Genomic DNA, 18,257 nt, shown 5'->3' with positions numbered 1-18,257 from the left:
ACATTCAACTCTCAAACAGGCCTTCTCATGAGGAAGTTACAGTGAACAGTTTTACCTCCAAGTAATCTAGAAATATCTCCAATGGCACCTCCCTGGGGACAATCCTACAATTGTGCCTTTTTCCTCCTTTGCTGGCTTTCTCCCTGCAGTGATAAAGTCAGGCAGGGTGGGAGAAACTCCGGGGAGCCCCGTGCCTTCGTGTCCCATCCCCAAAATTGGGACTTGCTGTGCATCTGGCAACTTACATTGTCTGAAGAGCAATGGTGCCACCTAAAGTCAACACAAGAATTTCCCCTTCACTGGCTCACACACCCACTCCATGCTCTGAAGGAGAGCGAAGGAAGAAAAGCACTCCAGTTCAGTCTTGTTCAGGTCCTCGCTTCAAAGACAGGACCCCACAAAGTCGCGAGCAAACCGAGTTCAACACAATCCTGCCAGAGCACACGAAGCTACAACAGAAGGGGAAGGAAAAACGGACCGCAAACAGGATATTTTTCCCCCTTCCCCCAGCAATATCTTCTTTTACCTACCCACTTTTTGTTCGGGTTGTTTTCATGCTTTACATCCAGCCAGAAGACTCATTCGAAGGTACTCAGAAGCTTGTGTTTTACAATATAATATCTGATGCTAACAAAGGCCTTATTCAGCCGCCATGTCAAATCGTGCATGAGACAGGGCTTTCCTCCTATCCCCAAAGCATGTATGTTTCAATTCCAAAGCTTCCTTGGAGGAAGCATTAAAAAAAAGGTCCCCCTCTTCCAAAAAAAAAAAAAGAATTAAAAAGGAATCTCCCACACTTATTTCTCAGCAATATTGCTTTTGAGACAAGAGCAAGCCACTGTAGCCAATGAAAGTTTATCCCCTGTGAATTGGACAAGTCCCCTTTTAAAGGTAGCTGCTGGGAACGATTGAAGGCAAAAGGAGAAGGGGGTGGCAGAGGTTGCGGTGGCTGGATGGGGTCACTGTAGAGGTGGGTGTGGGCTTGGGTGGACTCCGAGGGATGGTGGAGGACAGGAGAGCCTGGAGGAATGCTGTCCATGGGGTTGTGATGGGTTGGGCACAACTTTGCAACTAAACAAACAAACAAACAGTCCATAGTCATCTCAGCTTGTGACAGTGGACTTCCGAGTTAAGCCCCTAGGAAGATTGTTGCTGCTGGACTTGACCGAAGGAGCAGCTTCTCTTCCCACAGTGGCCAACCAGCTACCTACAGAAAACCACAAGCAGGACATCTGTGCAAGAGGTGTACCCTCCGGCCCATGTTCCCCAGCCACTGCTGTGCATAGATATACTGCCTCTCATCCTGGAAGTAGCAAAGAGCCATCAGGTTAAGTAGCCGTTGATAGCTGCCTTCTCCATGAATCATGTAATTTCTTAAGCACATGTGCAGGAAGAAAAGACTGAGCCTTTTATCTCTTGGACCCTGATCAGAAAGGAGCTGATCACAAGCAGAGGTGAAGGACAGACTTAGAACAGCTTGTCCTCTCTCCTTGTTCTTCTCAAGACAATTGGCTTGCCTAGATAGCTTTCTTTTAAATTATACAATATTATACTGAGCACGCTGCCACTTCTGGTCTTTGTAGTTCCTCCACTTTGCTTCCATTCGGAAACATTTTCATAACAACTCATGGCTAAGTATCCCATCAAGAAGAGAATCCATGCTTAGTGCTGGGTTGTGAATCCAGCTTGTTTATGCATTCATTAGATATCGGTTTGGTCTGTGTCCTGCCTTTCCACTAGAAGACAGTACTTAAAGTTAATTGAAACTAATTAAAATAGTATATTAAAACGCAGTCAAAATGCAGCAGTTACCACTACCACCAGCAACAACACTACTGAGAATTAAAAACAGAACCCAAGTCAACAGACCTACTTACAGACCAAACACCTTTAAAAAAAAAGCAGTCTTTGCATGCTTACAGGATGGCAGCGAGGGTGTGAACGTAGGATCATTTGGAAGAGAACTCCACAGTCTGAGAACCACAAAAAATCCCGAGTCACTACCAGGCCTTCCTCTGAAAGCAGTGATCTTGAAACAAGGCCCCTTCCAGGAGATCTTAAGAACCAGGCAGGTTTGCACAATAGGCCATCCTTCGGGTAGTCTGGTCCCAAAGCATGTGGGGCTTTATTAAGAGGCCGGCGTGTCATAGCGATTTGGTTGATGGCCTGGCACTCCCGAGATCCATGAAGCTCACTGGGTGACTTTGGGCAACCATCGACTCTTGGGTTGGCCTACCTCTCAGGGATGTTGTGAAAATACCATGGAGAGAAAGAAGAGCAACGTTATGTAAGCCGTTTCAAGCTCCCTGCAAGAAAAAATAAGCAGGATGTCAATATAATGAATAATGATAAATAATTAGCACTTGGAATGTAGCTAGGGAAACCGCTTTAACAAGGGAATCACCTGCCTGCTTGAACTTCCCTCTGTCAACAGATTGCCTGCAGCATTCCAGATCCCCCCGAAGTGGCTGGACACTTTGAAGGCCATCTAGAGTGTTACAAGAGTCCAAAGGGATGTCATTTTTCTATGAATGGGCACAGCTGACCCCTTCCCTGGCCCGTGGTCCCAGCACACTCAGGGCCACCGCTGAGCCCTGGCATCCTGATTCAAGCCCACGTTTGTGGTTTGCAGATCCCCACACAATTCAACAAGCCGGTGTGATTAACTAGGCCCGTCATGGACTTTCTTGGCCTGGCCTACCTCACAACGCTGTTGTGGTGGGGAGAAAATGGGGAGCAGGAGACCCTTGGAAGCTGAGTCTTCAGCCCTGCAAGAGGGGAGAAAAGAACAGGATACCAATAGGATGTCATAAAGATAATACTCACAACCCACTATCAAACAACCCATGATACAACACCACAGGGTTGTGACTATGTGTGAACCTGAATGACGTGAGGGGGCCACCCCAGGCAACAGAGACTGAGGGTGGGAAAGAGAATGAAGGCCAGAGCCTGCCTAGGCCTCCGACACTAGCTTGAAAAATAACGACATTTCAAAACGACCCCAAAAATTAGAAAGGAAAATTAAAAAAAAATATTCACACCAATTAGCAGAGGATGGTTTCGATCCATCGACCTCTGGGTTATGGGCCCAGCACGCTTCCGCTGCGCCACTCTGCTATGCACGAAAAACCCTTCAGTTTGAGGACTTACAAAAGCTCGGCTGGCCTAAGCGCATGCGTGGGCTCGCGCATTCTTTCTCCCGCCGTTTGGACGTCCCTCTGCGCCCTCGAGCCACTCACTCGTCCCCCCGCGCATGCGTCTTATCCACCCGCGCGCACTCTACCAAAGCCCTGCCCTTGTCCCTCTTTCGTCCCTTCCCATTGGTCTGCCTTCACCCTGACGACCTGGCCATTGGCTAACTCTTCCTAAATGGCCAGTGCGGTCCGAGTCGTGGGGGAGGGGGAAATCTGCTGGAGATATGGGCGCAAGCGCGAGCCTCTTCTACATGATAGACGGTCTCAGCGAGCCAACGAGATCACGCGGTGGGAAAGGCGGGACACACTGATCCGATTGGCTGAACCCGGTAAATACGTTAGCAGCCAATAACCACGACGCTTGCTGCTCGCGGGAGCCAATAGGGGTGTCCCTTGTTTTGGGGTGCGGGAAAGCGGCGGGTGCGAGGATCGACCGGAGAGCCTTTCTTTCATACTTTCCTCCAAGTGACGGTCATCATCGACGGAAAAATGAGGTGCGAAGGCCGAGGAGAAAATGGACGGGAAAGATCAGTGAGGGAGGAGCTGAGGGAGAAGAGAGTTGAGGGAGAGGGCGCGCCATGTTCCTCGGGGGGGCTGGATCTAATTGCGGGGAAGGGTTGGGGGCACGTGAATGGGGGAGGGGAAGCAGCAACGGCAAGTGTGGGGAGCGGGGAGGAATCGGCGGCATCGGGACGGGGCCGGGGGCTGGAGGGCCTTGCTTTGGAGCGGGGGGCAGTTGCCATGTGCAGAGGCGAAAGGGAACGTTTCTGTTAGCCTCTCGGAAGCCGGAAACTGATTAACTTGGGCACTTTAATGCCGCCTTTCTGCCCCCTCCCCCAAAAAGAATGGTTACTCAAGGCCACAATAAATAATAAAATCCACATCGAAAAATCAAACACTGATTAAAGCATAAGCAATCGTAAAAACGGAACAGCAGAATCTCCACGTTTAGCAATTGTCTGTTTCTGCTCTAAGCCCCGAGTAAGGTGGGGTGGGGAGACAAGCATCGAGCTGTCACAAATGGGGCAAGAGGAGCTTTTCGTGGCTCTTGGTGGGTCAGACCTCGCAGATAAGGTAGAAGGCTTCTTTATCCCTGGACATTTTGTTGATCCTTCCCATCCAATATTGTCCCTCAGCTTGATGCACTCCGCATGTGTTGGGCTACAACCCCATCATCCTGTTGCCATGCAGTCATTCCCAGAAGTCTTTCCAAGCCTTGCTGCCTGAGATCCTTTTCATTGGAGAGGCCCCAGGGTTGACACAGGGACCTACTGCAAGCAAAGGGGGTGCTCTACGGGCCGGAAAGCTTCAAGGCTATGTATGCATACAGTCTGATCACTTCTGTGTTTACTGGAGGAGGGAAAAGACCCATTCGATGGGAAGAAGAGGAAGTTGCCTGGTGAAAGCATAAAGACTTGAATGAGCCCTGGAAAATGGGGGTTGCGGGGAGGAACACAACAGTATCCAAAAGTTTAAAAATTCCTGGTGACAACTCTTTTTCAGTCCCCCCACTTTTTCTGGGATTTTTTTTGCCAGGCACTCACATCTCTGCACCTGATCACAGTCTCAAGGCTGTTTCAGACAGACTTGACCAACTCTGCCTGGAGGGGCCTTTCGCATGAAGAGCATGTGCTCGGTTACTGAGCAGTGGCCCTTTGACAAGTGCAACCTTCTGCCTAATGTAGCTTGCAATCGTGTCCAACAGAAGCAGCATAAAAAAGTGGGGTAGGGGAACAAGGGGAGACATGTTAAGGATGGTAGAGAATATTAGTATCAAGATAGCTGAGGGTGGAGGTTTTGCATACAAAGTAGGGTCTACTTTAAAAAAAAATTGAGTGGCGGGGACATGCAACAAGGGAAGGCTGTCACCTTCATACACGTTTTTGATTTTCTAGAGTTGATTGACTGGGTACAATCAGGCCTTCATGTAGTCTTAGGAGGCTGTTTGGGGTTGGTTGGGGATAAATGGAACTTTTAGGTGAGAACAAAAGATTTTATGTGGACAAGGTGATTAGCAGGCCTTCTGATAGCTCTGTTTACAGGAATGTTTCCGCATCAGTTGAAATGCCTTGTGGGGGAGACTGGCATTCAAGTAGTAGGAGTGGTCAGACCCAAAGTAGGCAAGAGTTAGAAGTGTGACTCTGTGTTTGAGGGTGGGGAGGAAGCCATTGGCATCTGGGTTATTATCTTTTCCAAACTTCTGCAATGCTTTCTCCATTGTCTTTGCAGTTTGCAGGGGACGCAACAGAGCAGGATGGAGTAAATATTAATCTATGGCATGGCCTAGGTAGAGTCTGAAGATGCACAGTTGGCCCACAGGCCAGGGGTTTCACACCCGAAATTTTAATAAATGAAAAGGGCAACAAGAAAATAAAGATGGCAGCACATCTTGGCCCCTGCTTGAGATTACCACTCTGTTTTTCCTTCAGGGGTGACAGAGGCCGTGGTCGTGGCGGGCGCTTTGGTTCTCGGGGAGGCCCCGGCAGCGGGTAAGTCCCACAAGAAGTTAGGAGCCTCTGTAATTTCAGTGGTGTAAGGAGCAAAAAAATGTAAAAGTCTGAAGCCCTGAGAAGCCCATTGTGTCCTATCCCACCTCTATGGGTTTCTAGGGAAGCTGAGTTCCTCAGCTATAAAGTTTTAGAGTACACTTTGCAGCAGAGGGAAGCTAACTGTACAAACAGAAATGACTAGGGTTACCTTTATGAAACTTTCTCCATGCCTTCTCTGTTGCTGGGCCACTGTTGAGCATGTTAATTAAGTTCTTGCAGGAGGTGGAGTGGCTTCTAATGATGCTGAAATCTTGTTGCTGCAGCTTCTTCCTTGCAGAAGTAGCTTGATTGTAGGCTGCAGAAGGTGTGTCTGCTGTCTGGGGGAAGTTTCCTCCTTCTGCTGCAAGCTGCTCTATTTATAACATCTTGACCTTCTCCTGCAAACTCAAGAGCTTTCAGCTGTGCTTGTCAGATTGTCATGGCACTAAGAACCTCCTCATTTGTGGAATGAGTATGGGGCCTCATTATGACAATACTTAGCAACATTTCTGAACCCCTTTTCATTTTCTGTCTTCTTCCTCTGTATGCGACACATACATATCGAGGGGAAGGTAGTTCTTTTGGATTTCTCAGGACACTTGCTTAGGAAAACAAATTGAGAGACTTAACTTGATTACAACTTATAATCATACTAGTATGTACAACATTCCTGAGGGCCCATAGAGACAGGAAACACTGTGGAAAATTTCTAGTTAACATTAAAAAGGACGTGAGTGCATTGGCTGGTAGGTGTGTGGAAGAAACAGTATGTATCACTCTGCCTTTGAAACAAGGGGACTCCAATCCTTTTCCCACTTCACACAACCAATAAATGGAAATAAAAATGGAAATGATCAATTGGACCCCAAAGGCAGTCTTGTAACAGAAGGATACATTTGGCTGTGTTGTAGTAAGCATGCCACTTGTAAGGCATAGCTGTTTCCAGTTTGAACAGTCCAGTTCCCAGAAATTATCAGAAATGTTAATTCAACAGCCCATTTGAGCTTAAAAATCCTTGGAGTGTGCACATCTAGAACAAGGCCAGGGGAATAAATAGCAAAATTTTGGACACTTCCCCCACCCCACAAATCACTTGTGGATAGAAAGAATAATTGCTTATCAGTTGCATGGCCCTTTCCCACGGATGCGGGCTATATCTGCGACCAAGCATTGTGAATTGTCTTTGGGAAGAGGCTGAGACAGTGTGACTCCATGGGCAGGAGGTTTGGGTTTGTTCAGACAGCCTGACTGGAACGAAGTTGACCTGGCAGCACCTTCTGATGTTTATTCCCAAGTATAAGCATGCACACTCGGAGAATAACCCACGGTGAATCCACCGGGACGTTTCCTTGGTGCTCTGGCTCAGTATCAGGCTCAGATGTTCGCTCCCGATAAAATCATTACCCAAGTCGTCGTTTTAGTTTCATCCTGTTGTCCCTCTGAGGTACGCCAAGCATGTACCCTGAGACGTGGTTGAATACTAAAGGCTCATACTACTTCGCTGTGTTTCAGGTTCCGACCCTTTGTGCCTCATATCCCTTTCGACTTCTATGTGGTAAGTGGGCCTCAGAGGTGCTTTGAGTGTAATCGGTATGCTTGGCTTCAGTGGCTTATCATTGGCAATTGAAAAGCATAGAGTGGACCTGAAAAATGAGGGGAGCTCTCTGGATACATCCACGGGTGGTGTGCCTCCATGCTCAGCCTTTCTGTGGGAAGGTTGTTGCTCTGGGATAACTTGAAACAGAGAATGACTAGGTATAGGCTAGCAAATAAACATATATGAAGGATTATGGCATCCAAGTCTGAAAGGCCCTTTGCTTGCATGAGTATCAAGTCTGGAGAATTGTATGTCAGCATGTGTGAAGAGATCTTGTCAGGCTAATAACAAAAGCAGCCATGATTGTTTTACATAGGTCTGTGGGGGGCATTTACGTTAGTTTGACACACACACTGCCTGACTGTAACTTGGTGTTGTTGAGCAGTTAATGGACATTTATCTTTCCTGACAAAAATAGAGAAAAATACACTAGGGATAAACACGGGGTGTGTCTGTATATGCAGAGCAAATTCTGACTAAGCGTGTTGTCCTGCCTCCAGTGTGAGATGGCTTTCCCCCGTGTGAAACCAGCCCCAGATGAGACTGCCTTCAGCGAAGCCTTGCTGAAGAGAAATCAGGACCTTGCTCCCACATCTGCGGAACAGGTGCGTCCTGCGTGCTTGCTGCCCTCCCTGCCAGTGGAATCAAGAAGCTTCTGTCAAGGACTGGGCCAGAGCAATTATCCGTGCCTTTGACATTATTTTGTTCCCAGCTTTTCTACAGGAGTACTCAAAAGTATTTTTTCATTCAAAGTTCATTTACATGTACTTTAATTCTGATAGTAAGGTTCTGTGGGCGGACACCAACATTAATTAACAGTGGTGGTCTGTCACCTTCAAAATCAGCTGCCTCTGCACCTCCCTCCCCCTGCAAGAGACACAGATGGCCAGTTTGGCCATCCACCTCCTTTGGTCTGTCCACAGGAATCGGGGGCTGAGGCACCACTAAAATTCTCGTATCCTGACAGATGCCCCCTAGCACCAGCTCCAAAGTCTCACCTGCAACTTCACAGCTTGTGCCACCTGCAGGCGTGGGGGAAAGAGTACTGGAATATCCTTAATCCAGACAGAACATGTATATTGGCATGTACTTATTTAAAATCCTTTTATCCCATTCCTTGACCAAAACATCCCCTTGAGCTGCTTAAATATGACCATTAAAACAAGACAGTCCCTAACCACAGGTGCATGGTCTTTGTCACGCACAAGAAGCAGCCCTTTTCACACATGGCTCCAGCTGTGGGTTTAACCATATTGTGAAGTGAAGGGTACATCCATGTAATACCCCTTTCTTCCCCACCTACTAGGCCTCTATTCTCTCTTTGGTGACCAAGATCAACAACGTGATTGATAACTTGATCGTGGCACCAGGAACATTCGAAGTGGTGAGTCTTCTGCCTTCTCTTTTGGGGAGTGTCAGTATTTGTCGAGGCGGCTCTTGCCTTTGTCCGATGTGCTGCAGTTAGCCAACTGAGTCTCCTCTCAGTATGCAGTAACTCAGAGTCTCCAGGTTGGAAGCGATCAAGATCACCCCCCATCCCAGCTCACTGGCAAGACCCTTTATGCATCAGTCTCTCTGGAGTGCTAGAAATGGAGAAGTAGCACCATCCAAAGGAATCTGCCAAGTGAATAGCTCCAGACGGACAAAGAGTGGCAATCCTTGTGCACACCCGCTCCCCAGCCCCGGAGGTGCTCACCTTTTTCTTTTTCTTTCTCCCCCCCCCCCCCTTCCATCCTCACCAGCAAATTGAAGAGGTTCGCCAGGTGGGATCCTACAAGAAAGGCACCATGATGACCGGCCACAATGTAGCTGACCTAGTCGTGATCCTGAAAATCTTGCCCACGTGTAAGTTTCTGTATTAGCACCAAGGGAAGAAGGGGCTGGGTGGAAGGGAGCGCCAGCTGAGCCTAACACCGAGTCTTTATTTTTCCACTCCTCAGTGGAAGCCGTGGCTGCCTTGGGAAACAAAGTTGTGGAGAGCTTGAGGACTCAGGATCCTGCTGAAGGTCAGCACCATGCCTCTGTTCACAGCACAGTGGTCCAGGGGAAGCGACCACGCAGTATGCAGGGCCAGGACCCAAAGGGATACTCAAGCCTTCAAGGGACCACCCCAAAACAAGTCACATAATCCTAAGCACAAGATCATGTGAAACACAAGACAGGAATTTGTTTCCCGAGCATGAGGATCTCTAAGTAATTTACTTCTGTCTCTCCCCCACTGCCGCTTTTCTGCCTTAGTACTGACTATGCTTACCAATGAGACCGGTTTTGAGATCAGCTCTGCCGATGCAACCGTGAAGATTCTTATCACTACCGTGCCTCCCAATCTCCGCAAGCTGGATCCAGAGCTGCACCGTAAGGGAATCTGGCTCTTTCCTTGGGGCAAGCAAAGGGTTGAAGTAGGAAGAGTTCGTCTAAATCTGCTGAGATTTGGGCGAATGCAAGGAGTAGAAAATAGAAGCAAGCGCATTTCTCTGCTGAAGGAATCCTTGGCTCTAACTTGCACTAATGTCGCGTCTTTCCCCCCCGCCTTCAGTGGACATTAAGGTACTGCAGAGTGCTCTGGCTGCTATCCGACATGCCCGCTGGTTCGAGGAAAATGCCTCTCAATCCACGTAAGTTGGTTTCTCCCTCTTAGGAAATGCATTTGCTGCTCTGCCGTATAAAATAATCTCCAAACCAACAAAGCGTTTGTGGGAAGAGCAAGATAGGGGAGCGCCAGCCTTTCCCTAATAAAATCCCTTTTGTGCCTTGCTACCCAGCAGCTGCTATTCAGAGGCAGATTTCAGAACACAGAAGTTCCATGTGGCCACTGCACCCGCCAGCCACTGGGAGACGCCTTCCCTGCATTTGTCTACCCTGTGGGCACAGGCACCTGAGCCAGCTGCACATTTCGTACTAGCACATTTCACCTTTCAACTCCACACAGCACGGAGAAGTGCTTGCTTTTGCTCCTTCTGAATCGCCTGCCAAACCAGGCTTGGCTGCTCTTATGGAGATAATGGTTACCATGCTTGTTTCTGGGGTGACCTTGCCCTTTTTTCCTTTTTTTTAGGGTGAAAGTCTTGATCCGCCTGCTAAAGGACCTTAGGATGAGGTTCCCTGGCTTTGAACCCCTCACTCCCTGGATACTTGATCTGCTTGTAGGTGGAAGGGAGAGGGTGGGATGGGGTTTTTCATGCTGGTTCTCTGATGTTGGCTGGATGTGGGGAGGAAGTGTATTAATGCATCCCACTTGAAGAGAGCGGGAAGGGAAGTGTATCTTTTTCTCTGCGCTTAAGTACCTGTAGCTTCTAGATCAAGAACTGAAACAGATAAAGCAAATTTAAAAATACAAAAGCTGGAGTGGAGATATACAGGTATAATGCAGGTCCTTTTAAATATAGCATCTCCCATGTAAATACTTGCTCTTTGGGGGGATTTCAGTGACCTGTGGTTAATGCAAGAACACGTTTGACTTGGAAGCAAGCCACAGTGAACTCGATGAGACCTGTTTCCAGCTATACATGGGCAGGTTTGCACTGCCAGTCCCTGGGGAACAGGGCCGAGAAAACCAAGGTTAAATGATCTGCATTTCTCCTTGGCAAACCCTAACCATCTTCCCTCTGGTCCTAGGGACACTATGCAGTGATGAATAACCCGACTAGACAACCCTTGGCTCTCAATGTTGCATACAGGTATGGTGAAAGCAGTGTCATCTCCTGGAACATGCATGGGGAAGGTGGAGGAGGCACGCATCTTCTGGAGCTGGTGGAGAGGTGCTTCACTGCCTGTTTGGCCCCCAGTGCTGCCCCGACAGCTGTGGATTTCAGAGTCCCTCTACTGGGGCCTCCACTTATTTCTTACCAGCCTGTTTTCCTTGCTCTCACCTGTGCCAGTCACCAGGCCTCACCTGTGCTCTGCTCTATCACATTCTCACCTTGGACATCTCAGTTATGCGAAACTGAATGTTTGTAGCAAAAATAAATCATGCCCGTCAGAGCCAAGTGTTCATCAAAGAGTCGGGAGCATTGAAGTCCTCTACACGCTCGCTCCTGTTACTCCCATGCTGCAGAAATCCTACTCGGCTCCTTACTGAGCCCTTTGTGCCGCTTCACCTAGACTCCCAGTTGTAGCTCCACCTTCTGCACTAAAAGGAACCCATATGCCTCAACTCCTTTACAGACACCTGCCTTTGGAGCTTAAATATCCTGGACAAGACAGCTTCCTGTCGTGGCGCTGCACTTGTACAAACCTGGCCATCAGAAGCCTTGTTACTTGATCTATTTAAACCACCATTCCCCAGCCAATTGCATTCCCTTCCTCTACTCTCAAGGGCCGTATTTACATTTTCTGGATACACCCTGCGTTAACCAGCATGGGGCAAGTGCCCCTCGACAGTCTAACCTTGCCGCTTTTCCCCCAGGCGCTGTCTTCAGATCTTGGCAGCAGGACTGTTCCTTCCTGGGTCAGTTGGCATCACTGATCCCTGTGAGAGTGGGAACTTCAGAGTCCACACGGTCATGACTCTGGAGCAGCAGGTAATTCAGACCCCTTCTCTGTCTTGTTAGGGTCGTTTGATGGTATGACAGAGTAACTGAAACGTGACCTGGAGGAACTGAAACATGAGCTGGAGGCCCCCAGTTCTTACCTCTCTCATGGGGACTCCCAAATCGATAAGCTTCCAGGCTTCCCCCTCCCAAATACATGGAGAGGGTGACATGACTGACCTCTAGGTGTGGGGAAAAATATTTAGGCGAATCCTCCAGTTGCCAAGTGCTGTGAACTATTTGTGGAGCAAGAGGAGATGCGTTTCCCCAGCTTCTCCTTGTAACCCCTTGCTAGACTCCTGGCTCTAAACAAATACGATCCTAGCCCACATGGCTAAAACAGATCTGCCTATGGTAGTAAGTTTTGCAACGTGTGTGTGTGTGTGGGGGGGGGGATTCACCAAGGTTGACGGTTAGAAAATACCAGATACAGCTAATTGCAACCTCATTCAATACGAAAAGCAAACATGTGTCTGTGTATATGATCAGAGAAAAACGTAATGCCAGAAAGTGGATCCGTTAACCCAGTTGCCATGTAGTGTCCTAGGTAGGAAAAACTTTGAAGTGGAATAATACTCATGACATACCAATGGCCGCTTTTCCTTTGACAACTGCTAGGATATGGTTTGCTACACAGCTCAGACCCTCGTGCGCATTCTCTCTCACGGTGGCTACCGGAAGATCCTTGGGCAGGAAGGAGACGCAAACTGTAAGTAGGCAGTCCCTGGAAACTAGTAGAACCGAGGGGGACAGTGAGAGTAAGCCAGCAAAATGACCAGACAATGTTTCGGTACACCTGCTTGCTTGGTTGCCGTACTAAGAATTAATGCTTGAGAACAGTGGGAACTAACACAAGCGTTCCTCTATAAAGCAGTCTGTTAAAATACTGCATGCTGTAAGCCCTGTGGAAGGAACAGAACAGTCTACAAAAGGGACTAAACAAGAATCGAATGATGCTGCAACCTTGAACTTGAGCTGCAGGAAGAAATACTAGGAAGAGCAGACATTTACTGGGTGGGAAAGTCTCCTGGGGAGCCTGTACTGCAAATGGTAGCCAGTAGAATCTTGCAGTCCAGTACCCACTGACCTGGAAGTAAGCCCCAGTGAAATGAGTGGGTCTTAAGAGGAGCTAAGAGGGTTGTACTGTAATTCACTCTGTATGTGGGTCGATTGTTCCTCTCTTTGCTTATGTCCTTTAAAAAGAGGGCATGAAAAAATGGGAGGTGGGAGTATCCCTCAAAAAGGATGGGTGGGGGCAGCTTTCTAGAGCATTTTGGTCTCTTGATATGGAGCCAGAAATGGGAAAGAAAAAGGGTGCCAGTGGAAATGCATGGGAAAAACCTGGCCCTAAGACTTGCCAATCTCAGCTGATGCGAATAGCAGTGGAGTACACACCCTGTTCTCCATGTGAGGGCTTTGGCACGGGTTAAAATTTTAACCAAAGGCTTTAATCTAGAGGCTTCCCCTCTGCAGCGCAAAACGTAGCTTGGACGTTCTATCAAGACAGTGGCATTGGGCCTGTGCTGCCCCCTCCCCAAGTTTTCTACAGCCCCCTTTTTCTGCCTTGCAGACTTGGCTACTGAAATGTCTACCTGGGAAGGGGTGATTGTGACTCCGTCAGAGAAGGCATATGAGAAGCCACCAGAGAAGAAGGAAGGGGAAGAGGAGGAAGAAAACCAGGAAGATACACCTGCTGGGGAGGAAGAAGAAATCATGGAAACCCAGGAATAAACCCCCAGGTACAACAGTCACATACCAGGTTGCCCTTTCACCCCTCTCCAGACAGAAGCGCAGTTCTTCCAGCAAACCAGATGACAGTGGATGGAACCCACAGCTCCCTTCTTGCCAACCCCTTCTTTCTCCCAAGTTCCTCTTCCTCTTAGCCCGTTAACCTATTGTCCATATCAAGTTGTTAATGCTGTGAGAAGAACAAAGGCTCCTTTGTAGAATGGGTTGACTATTTGCTAATAATTGGAAGGTTGGAATATGCGAGGACCGACTCTGCTGTCACAGCTTTGGGCACAAGGCCTACCACCTTCATTTTGGTTTCCTATACTGTGGTGGTGAAAAAGAAGGAACTGGCAAGTGCCCATTGTGTTCAAGGACTGTTTGCTTCTGTCTTTCAGTGGAATTCTCTATACTCCTCGTACTTGATGCACCAGCTGAAGAAAATTGTAGTAAAGGACCAAGCCTGTGTCCTACCTGTGTGTTATTTCTAATTGTATTGTTTTTATAGTTCTTGCCATTAAAATGGTCTTTTCCTTTAAAGTTCAGTTGAGAGTTTGTCTCAGTACTACATCATTAGTATTAAAACACAGCCTTTTGACTTGCTTTTTAAAAAGGAAGACACAATAACTAGGAGAACCTCATACATACTCACTCAGCAGGACTTCTGGATCCTTTTTTCAAGGCTTAATACAGATTTCCATGCAGAGGGACCAAAAAGACTGGCCATTTCCTAGCCGTAGCCTTTCTGGCATCTGGATTATGCATATCAGGTACTCAGCAACGACAGTCTTGGCCTGTACCTCCATCCTGGGGGACTGAGTGCCTTTCCCTGTCTCCGACCAGTCACTCCTCCACAGATAATGCAGAACAAGTCAGAATCCTGGAGCAGGATAGAGAGTAGAACGGGCTGTCCGCCTCTGCCGAAGGCACTCCTTGTTCAGGCTTATGGATGTTGGAAGCTGCCTTATGTGGAGGCAGAGCTGTGCTCTGTCTGGCCCCATCTCACGGATAGAGACTGGCAGTAGCTCTCCAGGCAGGGTTCTTGCCTAGCACTTCCTGTAAGCAGGTGTTGCTCAGAGAACTAAATCAGCAGACTGAGGTACACCTTGACTGTTGCTCTGGTTTTTACACAGCAGGTGTTCAATCACTTTGCAGGTAGCAGTACTCCAGCCTTGCAGGGATGTGAACCAAAATTATATCATCATTCTAGGGGAGAAAACTAGGAAAAAAGCCAAACCCAAGCTCGTGCTGAGCACTGTCGGTATCCTCCAAATAGCTTCTTGAGGAGAAAGCTGAGAGAGAACTTTTGGGCCCTTGCAGTTGATCATATACTCCACCACTCCAGTATGGTCTAAATCCTGTTTGATTAGACTTGCCCTCTGCATGGAGACCATCTTTTCCTACTGCAAGACTAGCAAATTGTTCCCAAGATGCAGTCTACAGAAACAAACCTCAAAGTTCTATAAAACCAGAGAAAAACCCTATGTTGACTATTAGTAAGCTTTATTGCACCAGTAGGAAGCACTATTACAGAGCGATAAGCAGATTCCTTGACCCAACTCCATGCTGAGATTACTCCAAAGCATTTTCAGAAACCTGTCCCACCAAAGATGCCTCCAGCCACCCTGTTCCTTCATTCACAAGAGGAAAAGGATTCCACATGCAGCAGTTCTATCATCTGGGCAGTGTCCTTGTACTGTATGATGCTGGAAATCCAACGTCATCTCCTCCATGTCGTGGTCACAAACCAGCAACAGACCAGCATGTAAGATTGCTGCAGCCTCGGGAACTGCCTCGTTCTCGCCATTTCCCTTGGGTATGCTCCTCACTTGCTAGGGGAGCCCTGGGGGTAGTTGCCACTTGCTTCGAGCATGGCCTTCCTACGGGCGGTCTCTTTGCCAACGCTGTGGTTGAGCCTTCTCAGGCGCTCCTAGAGGATGGAGTTCAGCAAAAGGTTCACAAACATCTTAGGCAAGCCACTCGATTACAACTTCCCTGTCCTCACACTCCGTTTATAAAATAAATTTAATTTTACGAAGGCTTGGCGCTCTATAGAGATCCTTTCGCCAGTGAAGAAGCAAGTCATGGTGATCGAGTCAGCTGGACTAGTGTCAGTATCTCGGGATTAGATGTTCTTCTGCATGCGAGGAACAGTATTGTACTTCCTCTAGAATGCCTTGGGGCGAAAGTGAGCTTCTATCAGCACAGCGCTTCAGGGGCCAGCTTCATTCCACTACCATGCAAGCCACTCACCTGGGCATTCTGCAGGATATTGTTCACAAGGACAACCCTGCGCCGGGCATTGAGGAGTTTCTTGACGTAAGGGTCCAAGTCGAGGGCAATTTTCTGGTCTTCGTTGATCCGGCAAAGCTCTTATCAGGAGAAGGGAGAACAAACTGTTTTTGGCTGAGTCCACATTTTTACTGTAATGGAATCTCCTTTCCCCTCTTTTTAAAAATTAGTTTACATGATTCTCCTCACAACAACCCTGTCAGACAGGTTAAGCAGAGACTCAATGACTGGCCCAGTGTCACCCAGTGACCATTTCATGGCCAAGTAAGAACCAGAATCCGGGTCTTTCGCTGGAAATATTCCCAGACTGCTACCGCTGAAGGCTTTACATCCCATAAGGAGTCGATTCAGGGGTGAAACCCCACTGAAAAGATGCAACAGCACTTTTGCCGGGGATGTTTAGTGGGTGGGCTGGAAGGGAGAAAGGTGGTGTGGATTGTATACAGGAGAATAGCTTGAGTATTATGGTCCTTGTGAACAGAAAGCAGAGAGTGGCCCTCCCAGTGTTTGTTACTCAACCCAAAAGAAGTGCAGGCCAGCTGCTAATTTCCTACTCAAACCTCAGCAAAGCTCAGTTCCCATAACGAGTACTCTGCTGCCCCTTACTGGCTGGGAAAAGGCTAAGCATGAGACTAGTCCAGCAAGAGGCTCATGTCCCCATCTTCCCCATTCCCCAACACCCAGTCACCTGTTGCCAAGCTGTCAATGTGTTCCCGCAGTTCCACTTGACTCTCTCTGCCAGAGAAAGAGAAGTGAGAGCCTTACAAAGTGTTCCACAGAAATTAATAACCCACAACATTTAAAATCTAGCATATTTGTCCACCATGACACAAAGCGCACCCCCGCCATCTAAGAATATACCAGGTATCAGAATGGAGGAATTATTCATCTGGCAATCCCTAGAATGGACTAAGCATCTCAAACTGGAAAGAGGAGGCCTTTACATTTACACTGAATATAACATCAGGCTTCCTCCATCAGAGTCTACGCAACCCAATTCCCTCCACCCATTTCCTTCTGTCTTGCATCCTCAGGTCACCTCCATCCACCCTGACTTCAGTGTTTCACTGAGAATTCCTCTCCAACATTTCCCCTCCGCCTTTTTTGCAAGTCAGGCAGTGGAAACAAATATGCTTTCTGCCAAACTGATCTGGAGTAACTTCCTCCCTTCCAGTCACCAGTTATGAACGAAAGGAGGGGCACTTCCCCACTTGATTTCTGTGCCACAGACAGCAATTAAGGTACTGGGGACCAGGCATGCCTATTTCAAAGCTGCGTATTCCCATGACTCTTATATACAAGATAGGTTTGAAGTTGCTATTCTCAGCACACCTGTAATTGTCAAATGCATATTAAGGTCAGGCAGAAATTTTAAATGCCTCGTCCTTCTAGTTGTGCCTCTCAAAAGTGAAATGACACGGGGTTGCTTTCCACCTGCCACTCAGCTATTAAAAGAGGAAATGAAACGCCTGCTTTGTTTTCCTGTATCTTCAGCCCGGCCAGTGAAGGAAAAAACAGAATTCTGCTTGTCGCACCGCTGTTCAAAGCACTGTGGAACCAGCTGAAATGTTCAAAACAGGAGCCACCGTGATTTTCCTCCAGGGCAACGAGAAAGCTGCACCAGGCAGGCTTCCTCCTGCCACTTCACTAGCGGAGCCCACGACGGGGCAGGTTTTAAAAGGAGGACAGAGCTGGCCCTCGTCGGATTTCTGCCTGTCACAGTTATTCGTCCCCAGGAGGGACCATAACTGCCCTGGAGCTGAAGCAGCCTCCCCTGGAGAACTCCCGCCTGCCATGCAAGCTTGCCCTACCTGACCGCATGAACGTGCGCGTCCAGCTGCCGCACGGCCGGGCGCAGGAACTCGAGCAACCCTTCCGCGAAGAGGTCTCTGGCCGCAGGACCCGCCGGGCTCGCCGGCCCCGAAGGCGCCGCCGGCCCCGCCGCCGCCATGGCTGCGCGCCCGACTCGTCACAACGCCCGCTGAAGCAAAGGCTCACGGGAAGGACGGGGCTCGTGACCGCTTCCGCGGAGGGAATGCGCGTGCGCCTGTGGCCCAGGAGCATTGTGGGAAACGATGTCCCTGGCCGGGAAGGAGCGCCGGCGCACGGGCCGCTGGGAAACGTAGTTTCTCTCCCGTCCCTTACATTGCGGGCATGCTGCCTCGCCTACGGACCCAGTTTTTCCACGCCGTGCGGAGGGGCTCCGATTTTTCCCTGGAAGAGGAATGGTATTTGCACCCGATCCCGAAGAAGAACCGCTTTCCTATCTCTTGCAGGCAACGTTAGCGGCCCTCCTGGCTTTCCATCCATTTTGGTATTCACCGGATTCACCACCCAGACCCCAATTTCATCCACGCCAGGACGCGCGGCTTTGATTAGTGTCAAG

At 48.6% G+C, this 18,257-nt stretch overlaps 2 protein-coding genes, 1 long non-coding RNA gene and 1 other non-coding gene across 6 annotated transcripts; 1 reads left to right on the top strand and 3 right to left on the bottom strand.

The window, feature by feature from the left end:
• Positions 1-1,673: 1,673 nt before the first annotated feature.
• On the bottom strand, positions 1,674-3,085 carry LOC123032695. The gene is made up of 3 exons (XR_006416518.1): positions 3,045-3,085; positions 2,702-2,768; positions 1,674-2,306 (listed from the first exon to the last, which is right to left on the bottom strand). It is a non-coding gene; the product is annotated as an uncharacterized LOC123032695 (long non-coding RNA).
• TRNAM-CAU lies at positions 3,049-3,120 on the bottom strand. Its single transcript has one exon. It is a non-coding gene; the product is annotated as a tRNA-Met (tRNA).
• Positions 3,121-3,585: 465 nt separating this feature from the next.
• LOC123032662 (interleukin enhancer-binding factor 2) lies at positions 3,586-14,124 on the top strand. 3 transcript variants are annotated; one of them, XM_044448734.1, is made up of 15 exons: positions 3,586-3,691; positions 5,627-5,686; positions 7,238-7,280; positions 7,823-7,927; positions 8,629-8,706; positions 9,065-9,167; positions 9,263-9,328; positions 9,561-9,677; positions 9,859-9,937; positions 10,378-10,465; positions 10,938-10,999; positions 11,728-11,842; positions 12,470-12,560; positions 13,422-13,590; positions 13,978-14,124. In XM_044448734.1, the coding sequence occupies exons 1-14, from the start codon at positions 3,687-3,689 to the stop codon at positions 13,580-13,582; spliced, it is 1,173 nt and encodes a 390-aa protein (XP_044304669.1). In that variant the 5' UTR covers positions 3,586-3,686; the 3' UTR covers positions 13,583-13,590; positions 13,978-14,124. The 3 variants fall into 3 exon arrangements, with proteins under 3 accessions (XP_044304669.1, XP_044304671.1, XP_044304670.1); XM_044448736.1 differs by lacking the exon at positions 5,627-5,686 and adding an exon at positions 4,334-4,515 and having other exon boundaries at positions 3,594-3,691; XM_044448735.1 differs by lacking the exon at positions 5,627-5,686 and having other exon boundaries at positions 3,594-3,691.
• A 941-nt stretch (positions 14,125-15,065) lies between these two features.
• Positions 15,066-17,855, bottom strand: LOC123032663 (SNARE-associated protein Snapin-like). Its single transcript, XM_044448737.1, has 4 exons — positions 17,683-17,855; positions 16,560-16,606; positions 15,833-15,951; positions 15,066-15,509 (listed from the first exon to the last, which is right to left on the bottom strand). Exons 1-4 carry the CDS (start codon positions 17,820-17,822, stop codon positions 15,405-15,407), a joined length of 411 nt encoding a protein of 136 aa, XP_044304672.1. The 5' UTR covers positions 17,823-17,855; the 3' UTR covers positions 15,066-15,404.
• Positions 17,856-18,257: the final 402 nt, after the last annotated feature.

This window comes from Varanus komodoensis, unplaced genomic scaffold (assembly GCF_004798865.1).
Source record: "Varanus komodoensis strain SLA01 unplaced genomic scaffold, ASM479886v1 scaffold55, whole genome shotgun sequence".
Taxonomy (NCBI): domain Eukaryota; kingdom Metazoa; phylum Chordata; class Lepidosauria; order Squamata; family Varanidae; genus Varanus; species Varanus komodoensis.
The sequence above is the reverse complement of the archived record's forward strand: the minus strand, read 5'-3'. Positions and strand labels throughout refer to the sequence as shown.